General features: G+C 48.3%; 1 protein-coding gene across 4 annotated transcripts; it reads left to right on the forward strand.

Moving 5' to 3' along the window:
* The first annotated feature begins 233 nt into the window (after positions 1-233).
* Positions 234-9,642, forward strand: RAB9B (RAB9B, member RAS oncogene family). 4 transcript variants are annotated; one of them, XM_073360777.1, is made up of 3 exons: positions 234-320; positions 4,161-4,230; positions 6,026-9,642. In XM_073360777.1, exon 3 carries the CDS (start codon positions 6,062-6,064, stop codon positions 6,665-6,667), a length of 606 nt encoding a protein of 201 aa, XP_073216878.1. In that variant the 5' UTR covers positions 234-320; positions 4,161-4,230; positions 6,026-6,061; the 3' UTR covers positions 6,668-9,642. The 4 variants fall into 4 exon arrangements, with proteins under 4 accessions (XP_073216878.1, XP_073216877.1, XP_073216879.1 ...); XM_073360778.1 differs by having other exon boundaries at positions 261-347; XM_073360776.1 differs by lacking the exon at positions 4,161-4,230 and having other exon boundaries at positions 240-320.
* The last annotated feature ends 6,304 nt before the right edge of the window (positions 9,643-15,946 follow it).

Here is a 15,946-nt window from a genome sequence, read left to right on the forward strand (position 1 = left end):
TGGGCACAGCGATGGTTGGGCTGGGGGTTGGCCTAGCCCCACGCGGTGCCCCGTTTGCCCTTCGGACGGGGGGGGGAGGGGGAGGGGGAGGGGGAAAGCAGGGCGCGGCAGGGTGAGGGGCCGGGAGGGGCGGGGTCGAAGGGGACAGGTAGCGCCTAACCCCGCCCCCACACAGTGCCCACGGCTGGCGGTGCGCGCGGCGCGTGCCCGAGAGGGGGCAAACCTGTCTGTGCCCGGCGGGCGGGCGCATGCGCGGTGGCGGGCAGGGCGGGGTACGCAGCGGGGCGGCCGGCGGCTGCCCTTCCCCTTCCCCGGCTCAGGTAGGAGGCGGCGGCGGCTCCTCTGCGGTAAGGGGTGGCCCGGGGATGGGTGCCGGGGGGCACTGACCGCCCTCCCTCACCAACCAACCCCCCGCCCCCACCACCAGCGCCTGGCTCTGCCCCCGGGGTCCCCAGCGCCCCTCACCGGCCCCCCAGGGCTCCCACCGACCCCCTCACCTACCCCCCCGCCCTGCCCCCACAGGGCTCCCACTGCCCTGCCCCCCAGAGCCCTGTCCCCCACAAGGGCTCCCACCGACCCCTCACCCACCCCCTCGCCCTGCCCCCACAGGGCTCCCACTGCCCTGCCCCCCAGAGCCCTGTCCCCCACAAGGGCTCCCACCGACCCCTCACCCACCCCCTCGCCCTGCCCCCACAGGGCTCCCACTGCCCTGCCCCCCAGAGCCCTGTCCCCCACAAGGGCTCCCACCGACCCCTCACCCACCCCCTCGCCCTGCCCCCCCAAGGGCTCCCACCACCCTGCCCCCCCCGGGCTCCCACCGACCCCCTCCAGCCCTGCCCCCCTAGGCTCCCACTGACCCCTCACCTACCCCCCCCGCCCTGCCCCCGCAGGGCTCCCACTGCCCTGCCCCCCAGAGCCCTCTGCCCCCCAGGGCTCCCACCGACCCCTCACCCACCCCCCTGCTTTGCCCCCCCTCAGGGCTCCCACCGACCTCACCTACCCCCCTGCTTTGCCCCCCTCAGGGCTCCCACTGCCCTGCCCCCAGAGCCCTCTGCCCCCCAGGGCTCCCACTGACCCCTCACCGCCCCCCCTGCCCCCCAGAGCTCTCTATCCCCCAGGGCTCCCACCGAACCCTCACCCCCCCCCCCGTCCCCCAGGGCTTGCACCGATTCCTCACCAACCCTCCTGCCCTGCCCTTCAGAGTCCTCCGCCCCCTCCTGGCACCCGCCCTGGGGTCCCAAGAGCCCCTTACTGACCCTCCTGCCCTGCCCCCTCACTGACCCACCTTGCCGGGGCCCTCACAGCCCCTCCTCTGCACTGACCCCATCCCCACCAACCCACCTCCCCAAGCTCCCCCCTTCACCCAGCACAGCATCCCAGATCCACTGTCAGTGCCCCCTGCCATGGTTCTCCCACCCAGCCTGGCAACCCCATGAGTCCCACAAACCCAGCCCCCCTCCCCTCCTTGGGCCCAGCATCCCCCTGGCCCAGCAGCCTGGGGGCCCCCTACTGACCTACCTACCTCCCCAGCCCCCTAGGGCCTAGCACTCCCCAAGCCCTTTGCCCTGCTTCCCACCAAGCCACCTCCTCAGAATCTTCTGCCTCCAGCTGAGCACCCTTGGGCCCCCCACTTCCCACAGCAAGGCCCAACTGACCCAGCCCCCTTTCCCCCCCCCCTCAGCCCCTTCCCTAGTGGCCCAGACCCACCTAGCCCAGCACCCCTTGCACCTCCCCTGCTCTGCTCCCCGCCTGGGGCCTGCCCTCCCTAGTCCACAGCCTGACTCCCATGACTCAGCTTCCCAGCACCACTGGGCCTCCTACCTGGTATAGCAGCCCCCAGCCTCTCTCCCTCCACCCCCCCCCCCCCAGGGCTCAGCACCCCCTGGAACAACTCTCCCCAATACAGCACCTGCCAGGCCGCTCCCAGCACCCCCACTCAGCACAATACCCCTGGGTGTCCCTCACCTTGCCCCCCTGGTGCCCCCACACCTGGGGCTCATTACCCTGGGCATCCTCCACCCTGTCCTCCTGGGGTCCAGCACCCCTTAGGCATCCCCCCACACTACCCCCACCCCTGGGGCTCATTACCCTCTGGGCACCCCCCTCACTGCCCTTCCTGGCCCCCCTGAGGATCCCCATGCTTTGCCCCCCACCCCACCCTCTTAATCCTGGGACCTGTGGGAATCGATCTCACTGTCCCCGGGCAGGTCCCGGCACTGTGCTTGTTGCTTGGGCAGGCGGGGAATGACCCCCATCCATAGGCCCTTTAGCTCCAGAACTGCGGCAATGCTTCTGCCCTGTGTGTCAAGGTGGTCATGGTGATGTTACGGGGGGCAGGGAGAGGGGGAGAATTGAGTCTCCCATGTTGGAGCATAACCCAGGTGCTTGCAGTGAGGGATGCTGAGGTCTGAGCATTAACTCTCATCTCCCGCTTCCAGTGATAGAAATCTGGACACATTCATTACAAAGCCTTTTTTGCTTTCTTCTGAAGCTGCAGGGGATAGAGCAAGGCTTATGGATCTAGGGAGAGACTTACTAAATTAGATGTAGCCTAAACACAGACCTTCTGCTGTACCATACTTATGCCTTAGTTATAGACCAGTGCTAGTGACCTGCATTAAGGAAACTTACTCTTTTCTTTCAGAGCGTCATCCATTGCATGTTCAGTCACATATGATATTAAGATTCCATTGATAGTTTATAAAGGGTTAAATTATTAATATTGTTTACAAGCATGTTACAGACATGAGTTGTATTTGTTATAGATGGTTATAAGCATATCAGTAGGGGTCATAGCTGTAAGCATGTTTATAAGCAGCCTATTTACCTGTTGGACTCTATAGCAATCTATACCAATTGACCAACTATTTATTAAAACACCCATCAGTCACTTGTTAATCCTCTGTAAGTCATTTATAGATAGGATATTAATATAAGGTCTGACTGCTTGTTTCACCAGAGGGGTTTGCAGCAACATGTGCAGAACTGGGTAAAGTGCTCTTGAAGTCAAGGCGCTTTCGACAAGGGATTTAGAGAGGAGGATTGGAGGGTTTCAGCTGTCAGTGGTGAGTGGGAAGCTTTCCTTGGTCATCTGGCATAGGGGAGCTGTGCTGTGTTTTTGGGTTTGGTTGTTTTTTTTTTGCAGAATTTAAGCTTTCATTAAAAAAAATCTGGGCACTTTGGAGGTACATTGGTTGCAAAGGTAACCTTCCAGAAGTAACTCATGCAGTGCTGTTGTCCTAACTAGGCAGACAGGTTGCTCAGTACTCTTAGGACTTTGCTGAGTAGCAGTGAAGTGAAATGAACAAGACATTGGTCAGTTTCACTTTGCCTGCAGCTGAGAAACTGGGGTAAATCTCAGTTTCATTCAGTTGGTATGTAGAAGAGCTGCTTGTTTTTGCTGTACAGCAGAGTAGCTTCTCTTAGGGCAGAAAGTCAAAACCTACCAACCAAATAAACAAAGAACCAACAACATAAAAAAGAGGCTGCTGGAGTGCAGAGAGAAGTGGAGGCCTTCTCCTTCCTAAATGATAAGTCAGGAGCTTCTGGGGTCAGGAGGGAATGAGCTATTTCTCCCTCTAAGTACCCAGAAGAGGGTGGGAGTGCTGGTCCTAAATTAATCTGCCGTTTACTTGCCAGAGGCTGATATGAACAATGAGGACCCCATGCAGAATCCAGGGACTCTTGGCAGGAATTCTAGGAGCTGAGGCTAGCAGGGAGCTCAACTTTTAGCAGAGCATTCCCATGGTCCTCATGGTGAAGGGCCCTCAGTTTTCTTATCTGCCTTATGCTAACAGGCTCAGTTCCTTTGGCTAGTAGGTTTTGGGTACATTTTCAAGCCCTTGATCGTATTTTGGGGTGTGTGGGTGGGTTGTCCAGGCAAATCCTTATTTATTGACTTCCCAGCTCTATCTATCCTGAGGGAAGTGTCTTTGGGACAGGGTTACTGCAGAACTTGTTGCTCATTTGCCTTTGGCTTTCTGCCAGCTCTCCTTAGCTTTACCCTTTTCCATTATGATGGTGAAGAAACTAGTGTCCAGGTCAGAAATGAAGAAAACTCTGTTATTGTCCTATGCTCCGATTCAGAATTACAACTGAATGCAGATGCAGCAGACTGAGTGTAGCTGTGGATAACTCATTAACTGTTCTTTGTTTTTTAGTGAATGTAATGATCACGAAAGGTGACAGCTTGACAATCCTGGAGACTGAAGTCCTTTATCACTAGAAAAGGTACATTAGACAGCAGCAGTATAGACCTCCCTCGCTCCTCTGTCTCAACACTGATTTGTAGAACATCTCTAGGGAAGAGAGGACAGTTCAGTCCTTGACCTTTCTGCAGAAGATGCAAACAAGTGAAACTGTTGTGCTGGTGGTTCTTGCACGTGGACACCTGTTCATTAGGAACTAGGCTGAGCCTCACCAGGCCACTTTACACAAGGCCACAGCATATCATTTAATAGGCAATTTTTAATAGGCAATTTTCATGTGAGTCGAATAGAATTGTTTCGGTGTATTAGGTGTTGCAAAAACATAAAGGAAGTCCCTTCTCTGAAGAACCTACTCTTAAAGTTGATCATATCAAGAGTTCTGTATAACTGTTTTAAAAACAGCCTTAAAAAAGGAAGTAGAGTAAAAACACTACTCAAGCTCAGTTGGCAAAGTACCAAGCTCTGCATGCGAGTCTTGTTGGCAGAAAAAAAGCATTGCAAACAGAAAACAGCACAAAAACAGGGGCTCTGTGATTGAGAAACACCTTCAGAGCCCTACAGGGAACTCCCCAGAAAGAAAGCACACAATCTTACTGCGTAATGTGAGTCAGTCAGTTTCCCTAGAGTGCTTTAGATAAGCTAACTCCTCTTATACTAACATCAGCTCTTTTTGGCCTTAAACTGCCAAACGGTTTGAGTCAGAGACATGAAATTCAGCCTACCTGAAACTGCTGCGCTAATGGTTGAATCATGGAAATAGAATACCTAGTGACAAAGATGAGGAGGTGACAGAGGCGTACTTTATTCAGTTTTTTTTCCCTGCCAAACCCTAAAAGTTGGAGCACCACACTTCAATTTTTCTGAAATACCCTAAATTAAAGGGACCTGGAGCAAGATCACAATAGATTGTGAAATCTTATAAAAAATGCCAAGTATCTCTTAAAACTTTTGGGGAAATGGTCTGAATCGCAGATCCATCCTGTCAGAGAGAAAGGTAGATGGAAAAATCCTCATCCATTTGTGGTGTGGGCACTGTGTGAATCAACTTTGCAACTTTCTCCTTGTACCACTTGCCTTTGTTTTTGATATGCCTAAAGCTCAATTGACTGCAAAAGTTGGAGGTGGTTGGATCTTCTTCATGGTGCTGTGCTGTACTCCTGTAAAATCAGTAGTCTGTCCTTTCCTCTTGGGGTGTATTTCTTAAACTACCCAGATGCAATGTGTGACAAAGACCTACAGTGAGGGGCACAGAACTTAAAATGCTGTGTGATTCCTTCTTTTCATGTAAATAACTTTCTGTAGCCTCCATCACATGTTTTTTTATTTCTGAAATGAAACAGGACCATTCCTGAGGATGGGACAGTTGAGGTATGTCTTAGGGCTTGTCTACACTTGAAATGCTTCAGCAATACAGTTGCATGGCTGAGTGCTTCCGTGTAGATGCTAACTACATTAACAGGAGGGGTTTTCCCATTGATGTAGGTAATCCACCTCCCTGAAAGATGGTAGCTAGGTAGATGGAAGAACATTTACACTTGGGGTTAAGTTGGCTTAACCAGTCTGGATATTTCACACCCCTGAGCGACACAGCTAAGCTGACTTAATTTTCTAGTGTAGACCAGGCCTTAGAGACAGAAATTCTTTTCTTTTTCAGGTCCGGTGATTCTGGTTATAGGGACAAGTAGCTGTTCAGTCAGTCATACACTTCTGTAACTCAGCTTATTACCTGGAATTTTTGTTCCTGTGCAGAGAAATTAATTGCTGGATCAACTGGACTTTATTCAAGCAGCTGTTTGTTCTGTTCTTTAAATCTGTAGGTTGTCTTACTCCTGCATCCCTCCTGTGCTGCTGCAATGACTGGAAAGTCCCTTCTCTTAAAGGTCATTCTCCTGGGGGACGGTGGAGTTGGGAAAAGTTCCCTCATGAACCGTTATGTCACCAACAAGTTTGACTCGCAGGCTTTCCACACCATAGGAGTGGAGTTCTTAAACCGCGATTTGGAAGTGGATGGACGTTTTGTGACCCTCCAGATTTGGGACACAGCAGGGCAGGAGCGTTTCAAGAGCCTGCGAACCCCCTTTTACAGAGGAGCAGACTGCTGCCTGCTGACCTTTAGTGTAGATGACCGTCAGAGCTTCGAGAACCTGGGCAACTGGCAGAAGGAGTTTGTCTATTATGCAGATGTGAAGGACCCTGGCCACTTCCCATTTGTGGTCCTGGGCAACAAGATAGACAAACTTGAGAGGCAGGTGACCACTGAAGAGGCCCAAGCATGGTGTTTGGAAAATGGGAATTACCCTTACCTGGAAACCAGTGCCAAGGATGACACCAATGTGGCAGTGGCCTTTGAGGAGGCTGTGCGGCAGGTACTGGCTGTGGAGGAGCAGCTGGAGCATTGCATGTTGGGGCACACCATTGACCTGCACAGCAGTTCCAAATCAGGATCTTCATGTTGTTAGGAATCACCTGGGGATTGTACCCAAGGACTGAGTGTTTAAACAGAACAAGTGCCAATGGCTCTTGGGCATGCTGAGGTATGCCGACAGAAAGGACAATGGGTGGGGTCACTGGCTGTAGGAGTCACAGCCTTTCTAGCTGAACAACAGATGGAGTCTTTGGGTGTGAAGAAAAGGGTTTAGGGGAGAGATCTAATTAGGTGCATTTGGAAGTAGTTCTCCCCCCTCCCTTCCTTCTTTCTAACAGATCTAAGGATAGGGTTAATCTGAGAGGGTTGCAAATTATGGTCTGTGCCAAGATCTATCCACAAAATGAGACTTGCGGAGCGCTAGACATTCCCCAAATTATTTCATTAATGAACTGAAAAGTACTAAGCCCACTAACCTCTGCTGCACCTCTTGACTGTACACTGCCAAAGTAAGGTTTGATCAGTTTGCTGCAAATAATAAAACTAACCTTGAATTGGCATGAGGATGCCAAGTAAAGGAATGACTGACATAGTTCTGTTGCTTAGGTTAATCTCCTGGTATCCTGATGTTCCCTAGTCTTTCTGACCCTCTCAAAAAAAGCTTGCTATGTGGAAGAGCGATGCTGTGAGTGCATCACACTGGAAAGTAACAATGCTCCAATGATTTGAAGAACACGGTATGAGGGAGTGGAGTATGTTTGATTGTTGCAGCCTTAATTCTTGACAGCTGCTTACCTTGATCACTTTTTTTCCCACATCTGACTTTCTCCATATTGATGTTACTTTCCTAGTGTGACTAGCCTCCTCCTAGTTTGTGTGCCCTTGTTTTTTTCTGAGGCTCAACACTAGATGGAGCTGCTCACCATTTGAGTGACACTGGGCAAATCCTACCTCACTCGTAGTCTCAATGTCTTGCTTGTGAGGAAGGCTTTAGAAACAGTCTACTGTCTTCCACATTCAGTGTGAATCTTTCGCAGGTCTCAGTGCCATGTAATTACCAACAGATCATGGCTCCAGCTATGGGCTCCTACACTGTTGGGATGGACTGAATAACAACTCCTAGAAGTACAGATGACTGGTGGCCAGTAAAACCACTCTTTCATAAGTGCACTGGTTTAGCAGCCCTGGTTCTGGCTGTGCTTTGTTAGCCCAAGGGTCACTGTCTTAAGCCACTTCAACTCAGCTCCTTTAATTTGGATGCTGCAGTTCTGAATCAATTAAATCTGCTCTCTGCAGGACCTAAGAGCAGCCAGGATACTGGGAGTTAATTGATGGTGAGGAGCACAAACCTAACAGGTGTCTCACTGCACTGTCCTGTTTTCTCCAAAAGGGTGAAGAGTTCAGTGAACTTTCTCTGCAGTTTACTCCAGTCTTAGTGATCTGCTTGATAGACTTGAGTGGTAGGGAAGCGATTTCAGCTAATTGAATATTCCTTAGCCAGCTGACTGGCTCCAGTCAGTGGGGAGGAGCTCTGGACAGCCTCAAAATGGCTGAAAATCAAAATTCTATAGAGAAAACATATTACAGATAAATCAGGGGCATTGCTAACCCAGAGCTTCGGCCTGTTTGTGGCTACCAGTCTCAAGCTATCCATCTGTAGCATTGGGATCAGTGCTTGCTTGCTACTATGTATTCTGCAATTTTATGCTGTTTGTCCAAGATTATGTTCTGATGACACTGTCTGTAACTGTAGAGAGGCCTGTCTCGGGGAGAGCTCCCCTGCAGTCATCTCAGTGCTGAGGAGTGCAGCCATCATGGGCCCAGTTGATCCCGCATTCCCCTGTGTGAGCCTTGATGGTAAGTCTCATGGCTCAAATACAGCAGTCTCATTCACTTTGTCTGTTGAAGCCAAGAGATTTCCACCTTGGCGCTGGACAATGGAAGTTAGTCTCAGTTGCCTCCAGGCTCCTGCTCTGCAGGGGGAGTGTGTACTTTGCATTAATGCAAGATAAGTCTGCCCTCTCTCTGCAGGGCAATAATGTGGAAGTGATGATAGCTGCAAAAGTACTATAAGGGTGGAGCCTGATTTTAGTGATGTTGAGCACCTGCAACTCCCATTGACATAAATGGGGCAGTGCTTGATGCTTTTGAAAAATCAGAATCCATGGTGTTTACAGGGGTGCCCTGCATCTCCCTAGTTACACTTCGCTTGTACTATTTTTATTTAGTGGTCTTGGACCTCCACTGGCACCCCTGTAGTTCCTAAGGGCCTTGCCTTCATTGTAATGGTACTTGATAATTCCACTGGAAATTCTATGACCCAAACTCTGTCTCCTATAGTCCTGGTTAAAGACTTAGTGTAAACAAATTTGGGAACCATGTTTAAAAGTTATTCCAACTGAGCCAGTTTCTAAGATGATCCAGTATGGATGGGGCAGAAGGTGTTAGAATGTTTATAAATCATAGTGATGGACCTTAATGTATTTAGTCCAGCTAGGTCAAAGGTTAAGTGACGCTCCTTTCTTTTTGACCATGCTACTTTTCCAGCCTAGTTATCGCATGATTTGTCTGAGCATCGACCCTGCGTACTAAACAGTACAATTACTGTGAACAAGCTGTGATGTGTGAGGGAGAATGCGCAGCAGGGTATCCTCCTGTACTTTGGGTGCTTGTTGACGCTTATGGCTGAAGCTTGAAAACCTTCACCGTATTTGAACTGTGCATATAGGTTTACTAGCTGTCTGTATAACTCTGGAGTGTGTTAGTGTCTTTTGTTTATTTTTAACAAACCATATGGTTAATTTTTTAAAAAGCTGTATGTATGTAAACTCCATTTTTAAAAAAAAGTATAGTATTTTCTGTGTGTACTCATTTAATTTATTTTCAACCAATGCGCGCACAATTCCTGGGAGAGCCAGGATCGTGAATTCTTCATTAAAGGTCAATTGCCAACAGCTTGTCTTGGCTGGCCCCTCCTTGACACTCGCTGCTGCTGCTAAAGAAACTGGGGTTGTAAAACTGATAGTTTACCTTGATTTTAACCAATAAAACATGGATGTATAAAGTGAATTCAGAGCACAGCTGCTTTTTGGTCATTAGGCCACTATCTTCAGTTGGTATAAATCGGCATAGTTCTCTTGAAATCAATGGAGCTGCTATTGACACCACCTGAAAGTCTGGTCTGAGATGTGGGTACCTGACAGGGAAATGTAACCAAGGCGTCCAAGTGTCGTGTGTGCAATGCGGTTGAATATTTCTAAGAAGAATCATAGTTTAAGAAAAGCAGCTAGGGGAAGTGCAAGGACTCTGATCATGCCCTGCAAACTTGGTAGGATCTAGGCTTGATTGGACATCTTCCCCCATCCTCTTCTTATGTACCTATATAGCACCTTGGCACAATCTGACCCTAACATGATACATGAGCATTGATACTGCCAGTCTGTTTAAAACATTCATCAGTTGGCAGTTTCAAGCACCAGGGATTTAGCCACAAAGCCAGAAACCTTGTAAAGCCAGACTACAGCTTGGGAGATTGAGTAAATAAACATTTTAATGGCTGAGAGCTCCTGGAAACTCTGCCAGGCTTTCTAGTTGACCAAGTTTGCCTATACATTATGTATTTTCCTGTAGGTTTCTTCTCGTGTCCTGTTACAGAGTCTGATTGCTTATCACATTGCAAATGGTTTCAGTGGATATGATGCCGATGCCACAGCCAGAAGAATGGGACTTCATTTTAGGGGCAGAGGAAGTGTTAATAGTATCCAAAGAGCCTGTTTTCATGCAGGCATCAGAGGATGTGATAAGAGAAATTCCCAGTAATTGTCAAACAGAAGCAGTGCAGTTTCTAAGAAGGCTTTATTATCAATTTCCAACATTTGCCTAAAATATCCATTCGAACTTCATGAATCCAGTATTCTCTCACTTTGATTTTTATTTTAGCTTCCATTGCGACTGTAAGGGCCAACATTATTTATGCATTCTAGTCTAAGCGAATAGTTATAGACAGCTCATTGCTTCCCTGTACCCAGCAATGGCATGGGTTAGTGGTTGGAGGAGGGGCTGCTTCCAGCACTAGTGATGGGTCAGCTGCTTGATCTTCCTGTGCCTGTTTCCCAATCTGTAAAATTAAGGAAATGATACTTCAGCCATCTTTGGAAAGAGCTGTGAAGTTCTTTGGCTAAAGGCTGTGTGTATAAAGCATTAGTCTCTGTCAAAGTTCATATGGAAGGAGGGTGGACAGCAGCTGGATGTGAGCCTATCAGCTCCATCTGATGGCAGTGTTCCCTGTATGACCCCTTGTCTGAAAATGAGGAAAGCATATGCTTCTGGTAGCCATTTGGGTTTCTTCAGGACTGGCCATCGAACTGTGTTCTAATTAAGTTGGAGCTAAACTCATTTCAGACATGGTTTGGCTGGTCTGGAACCTCGGTTAACTAGACTTTAAATATTCCCTCTAATTTTTTTCCACCCATGTGCGGAATAAATCTTGTGTGCACCGAGGTATGTGCGGATGTGTGCCACCAGCAGAAACAAAAAACCTAGATATATATTTTTAAAAAGTTAACATAGGGTTAATTACTCCAGCCAGGACAGGTTAGGCATTTTAGAACTCACTACTCAAAGAATTAAATTTAAGTGTAAGAGAAATAAAAATTATGAAATGCATAGACCAGTAAAATAACACACTTTGAAAGAATAAAATTACAGAATATATGTGCATTGCAGGACGTACCAAGAAGTAATAATAATACAAGTATGTGGTGGTAGGTGAGTGTGAAAGAGAGAGACAGAGATTGTGTGTGTGTGTGAGAGAGAGACAGGAATAATATGGGTGCTGGCTGCTGGGGAAGTTCCTGAGAGATGCTGGGTGCGGTCTCTTTAAGGCACTCACTGAAAGCTCTCCTGCTCTGTCCTGAGCCCTGTCTCACCCTCCCCTGCTCTGTGGAGCTGGGGTACATAGGCAAGGGAGAAGGGCAGGGGGGAGTGTGTGTGTGTGAGAGAGAGAGAGACACCAACTGAATGAGTTTCAGAGTAGCAGCCATGTTAGTGGCACAAGTACTCCTTTTCAATTGTATAAGCTGGCTGCTGGGGAAGTCTCAGACTGTGTGCTGTCTCTTTAAGACACTCACCCAGAAAGCCAGTTCAGACCTCAGACCCCAGCAGCTCTCTCCTGCTCCGCCTCCTGAGCCTTGCCCCTCTCCCCTGCTATGTGGAGATGGGATTGGGGGAAGTGGGGAAACTGACACAGTACCTCCTCTGTCCCCACTCTGCACAGCCAGCAGGAGGGTCCTAGGAGCAGCTGCAGGAGCAACATGGATGCAAAGCAGCAGTGGGGTGGGGCACCTGAACATATGCTGATTGATGTGCGCTAGCTCTGCTAATCAAGTGCACGGCATTTGAATCATTCCTGGGTGGGAGTGATCTGGGGGGAAACATGGGCAATTGCAGCGGGGAGAGATGAGGGAATATAGAGGCAAAATCTAATGACCATTTTAGGTGTCTGTATGCTAATGCAAGAAGTATGGGGAATAAACAGGAAGAACTAGAAATTCTAATGAATAATCACAGCTACAACATAATTAGTATAGTGATCTAGGAAAGACACGGGGGAAAAAGGGAAGGAGATGTCTTATATATCAAAGATGTCTGTGTCTGCACTGAGGTTGAGGTAGAAGTGGGAGGCAGACCTGTTAAAAGTCTCTGGGTGAGGATAAAGGGGGTAAAATACAAGGGGGATGTCATGGTAGGGGTCTACTATAGACCACCCTGTGATGGGGTTCAGTCACAGAGACCCTCTTGGGATTGTTACCTGATGTGCTGAGATTACCTCTGAGCCTGTTTTTCCTGCCATCTTGGGACTCCAGAACCCTGCCTTGTTGAGCCAGACATGCTAGTTAGCTGCAAACACAGACCTAGGTCTGATCCACGCCCCCAAAGCTGCAGACTTTAACAAAAAACTGCTCAGCTGGTCACCTATCTTCAGCACCCAGCTCCCAATGGGATCCAAACTCCAAATAAATCTGTTTTACTCTGTATAAAGCTTATACAGGGTAAACTGATAAATTGTCCGCCCTCTATAACACTGATAGAGAGATACGCACAGCTGTTTGCTCCCCCAGGAATTAATCACTTACTCTGGGTTAATTAATAAACAAAAGTGATTTTATTAAGTATAAAAAGTAGGATTTAAGTGGTTTTAAGTAATAACAGACAGAACAAAGTAAGTTACCAAGCAAAATAAAACAAAACACAAGTCTAAGCTTAGGTTTCAGAGTAGCAGCCTTGTTAGACTGTATCTGTAAAAGAAAAGGAGTACTTGTGGCACCTTAGAGACTAACAAATGTATTTGAGCATAAGCTTTCGTGAGCTACAGCTCACTTCATCGGATGCATTCAGTGGAAAATACAGTGGGGAGATTTATATACACAGAGAACATGAAACAATGGGTGTTACTATACACACTGTAACGACAGTGGTCAGGTAAGGTGAGCTATTACCAGCAGGAGAGGAAAAAAAGCAAAAAAAACCCCCCTTTTGTAGTGATAATCAAGGTGGGCCATTTCCAGCAGTTGACAAGAACGTGTGAGGAACAGTAGGGATGGGGAAATAAACATGGGGAAATAGTTTTACTTTGTGTAAGATCACATCCACTCCCAGTCTTTATTCAAGCCTAATTTAATGGTGTCCAGTTTGCAAATTAATTCCAATTCAGCAGTCTCTCATTGGAGTCTGTTTTTGAAGTTTTTTTGTTGAAGAATTGCGACTTTTAGGTCTGTAATCGAGTGACCAGAGAGATTGAAGTGTTCCCCTTCCCCCCCCCCCCGCTGGTAATAGCTCACCTTACCTGATCACTCTCGTTACAGTGTGTATGGTAACACCCATTGTTTCATGGTCTCTGTGTATATAAAATCTCCTCACTGTATTTTCCACTGAATGCATCTGATGAAGTGAGCTGTAGCTCACGAAAGCTTATGCTCAAATACATTTGTTAGTCTCTAAGGTGCCACAAATACTCCTTTTCTTTTTAAGTCTAAGCTTAATACATTAAGAAACTGAATACAGGAAAATCTCACCCTCCGAGATGTTCCAATAAGCTTCTTTCAATACTTGACTCCTTCCTAGTCTGGGCCCAATCCTTTCCCCTGGTACAGACCTTGTCAGTTCCAGCAGGCATCTTAGATGAAAAGCAGGGGATTCCACATGACTGGGACTCCTTTGTTCTGTTCCACCCCCTTTTATAGCTTTGGCACAAGATGGGATTCCTTTGTCTCTCTTTGAGTTCCCACCCCTTCTTCTAAATGGAAAAGCACCAGGTTTAAGATGGATTTCAGTATCATGTGACATGGTCACATGTCCTGTGAGACCCCTAGTCTCCATTCTTCCAAGGCTGGCTGGCACATACCCAGCAAGTTTTGCAAGTAAACAGAGCCATTCACAACAAATTGTCCTGGTTAATGGGAGCCATCAAGATTCCAAGCCACCATTAATGGCCCACACTTTGCATAATTACAATAGGACCTCAGAGTAATACTTCATATTTCTAGTTTTAGATACAAGAATGATACATACATACAAATAGGATGAACACATTCAGTAGAACATAAGCTTTGTAATGATACCTTACAAAAGACCTTTTGCATAAAGCATATTCCAGTTACATCATATTCACATTTATAAACCTATTTTTTTAAAGCATATGGAGTGTAACGTCACACACCCAACTAGGAAGAAGAGGTGGATGAAGCTTTTTTTTAAACAACTAATAGTCATGCAAAACACAGGCCTTGGTGGTGATGTGGGACTTCAACTACACAGGCATCTGTTTGGGGGCAGGGGCGGGAAATACAGCAGGGCACAGATTATCCAACAAGTTCTTGGAATGCTTTGGAGACAACTTTTTATTACAAAGGGTGGAGAAAAAGCAACACGGGGAGAGGCTATTCTGGATTTGATTCTTGTAAATAGAGACAGGTTGAGAATTTAAAAGTGGAAGGCAGCTTGGATGAAAGTGATTGTGAAATGGTAGAGTTCATGATTCTAAGGAATGGTGGGAGAGAAAACAGCAGAATAAAGACAATGGACTTCAAGAAGGCAGACTTTAGTAAATTCAGAATTGGTAGGTAAGAGCCTGTGGGAAGCAACTGTAAGAGAAAAAAGAGTTCAGGACAGCTGGCAGTTTTTTAAAGAAACTTTATTAAGGGCACAAGAACAAACGGTCCTAATGAGTACGAAAGATAGGAAGTATGGTAAACGACCACCGTGGCTGAAGCAAGCATGTAGGGACAAAGGCCTTGGCTACACTTGCGAGTTACAGCGCAATAAAGCCACCCAGAGCACTGTACCTCACTCCCCATCTACACTGGCAAGGCAGGTAGAGTGCTCTGACTCCGCGGCTACAACGCTGCTGGTACTCCACCTCAGCGAGTGGAATAATGTTTGCTGCGCCCCCGCTGGAGCGCTGCGGTGCCAGTGTGGACACCCTGGCCCTATATTGCACTCTGATCGGCCTCCAGAGGTGTCCCACAATGCCTGTTCTAGCCACTCTGGTCATCACTTTGAACTCTACTGCCCTGCCCTCAGATGACCAACCATCAGACCCGCCCTTTAAATTCTCTGGGAATTTTGAAAATCTCCTTCCTGTTTGCTCAGCCAGGCGTGGAGTGCTCTCAGTGAATCTTTCCGGGTGACCATGCCTCCACATGCCGGGCAAGCCCCAGTATGGAGCAATGGTGAGGTGCTGGACCTCTTCAGTGTTTGGGGGGAGGAAGTTGTCCAGTTCCAGCTGCGCTCCAGCCGTAGGAATTACGATACCTTCGGGCAGATATCAAGGGCCATGCTGGAAAGGGGCCATGACTAGGATGCACAGCAGTGCAGGGTTAAAGTGAAGGAGCTGTGGAATGCCTACCGCAAAGCCTCTGAGGCAAACAGCCGCTCTGGTGCTGCCCCTGCGACCTGCCGTTTCTACAAAGAGCTGGACGCAATACTTGGGGCCGACCCCACCTCCACTCCGAGTACCACCATGGATACTTCAGAGCCCAGTTCAACAAGGCAGGAGGAGAAGGAGGAGCAAAGCGGGAGTGAGGGTGCTGAGGCAGAGGAAGACACCCCGGAATCCCTAGATGCATGCAGCCAGGAGCTGTTCTCAAGCCAGGAGGAAGGTAGCCAGTTGCGGCGGCTGGTGCTTGGGGAAGGACAAAACTAGAGGAGGTTCCTGGTAAGCGGCTTTTATTTTGGGAAGGAGGTTATTTGGTGTGGGCTCTTGGGGCCAGGAGGGTTAGGCCTAGATGCGGAATAGGGCGTTGATGTGTTCTCTCTCATCGTGGTAATCGGCCTCAGTGATCTCTTCAAAGGTCTCAGCCAGAACTTGGGCAAT

This window comes from Lepidochelys kempii, chromosome 9 (genome assembly GCF_965140265.1).
Source record: "Lepidochelys kempii isolate rLepKem1 chromosome 9, rLepKem1.hap2, whole genome shotgun sequence".
In the NCBI taxonomy this organism is placed as follows: domain Eukaryota; kingdom Metazoa; phylum Chordata; order Testudines; family Cheloniidae; genus Lepidochelys; species Lepidochelys kempii.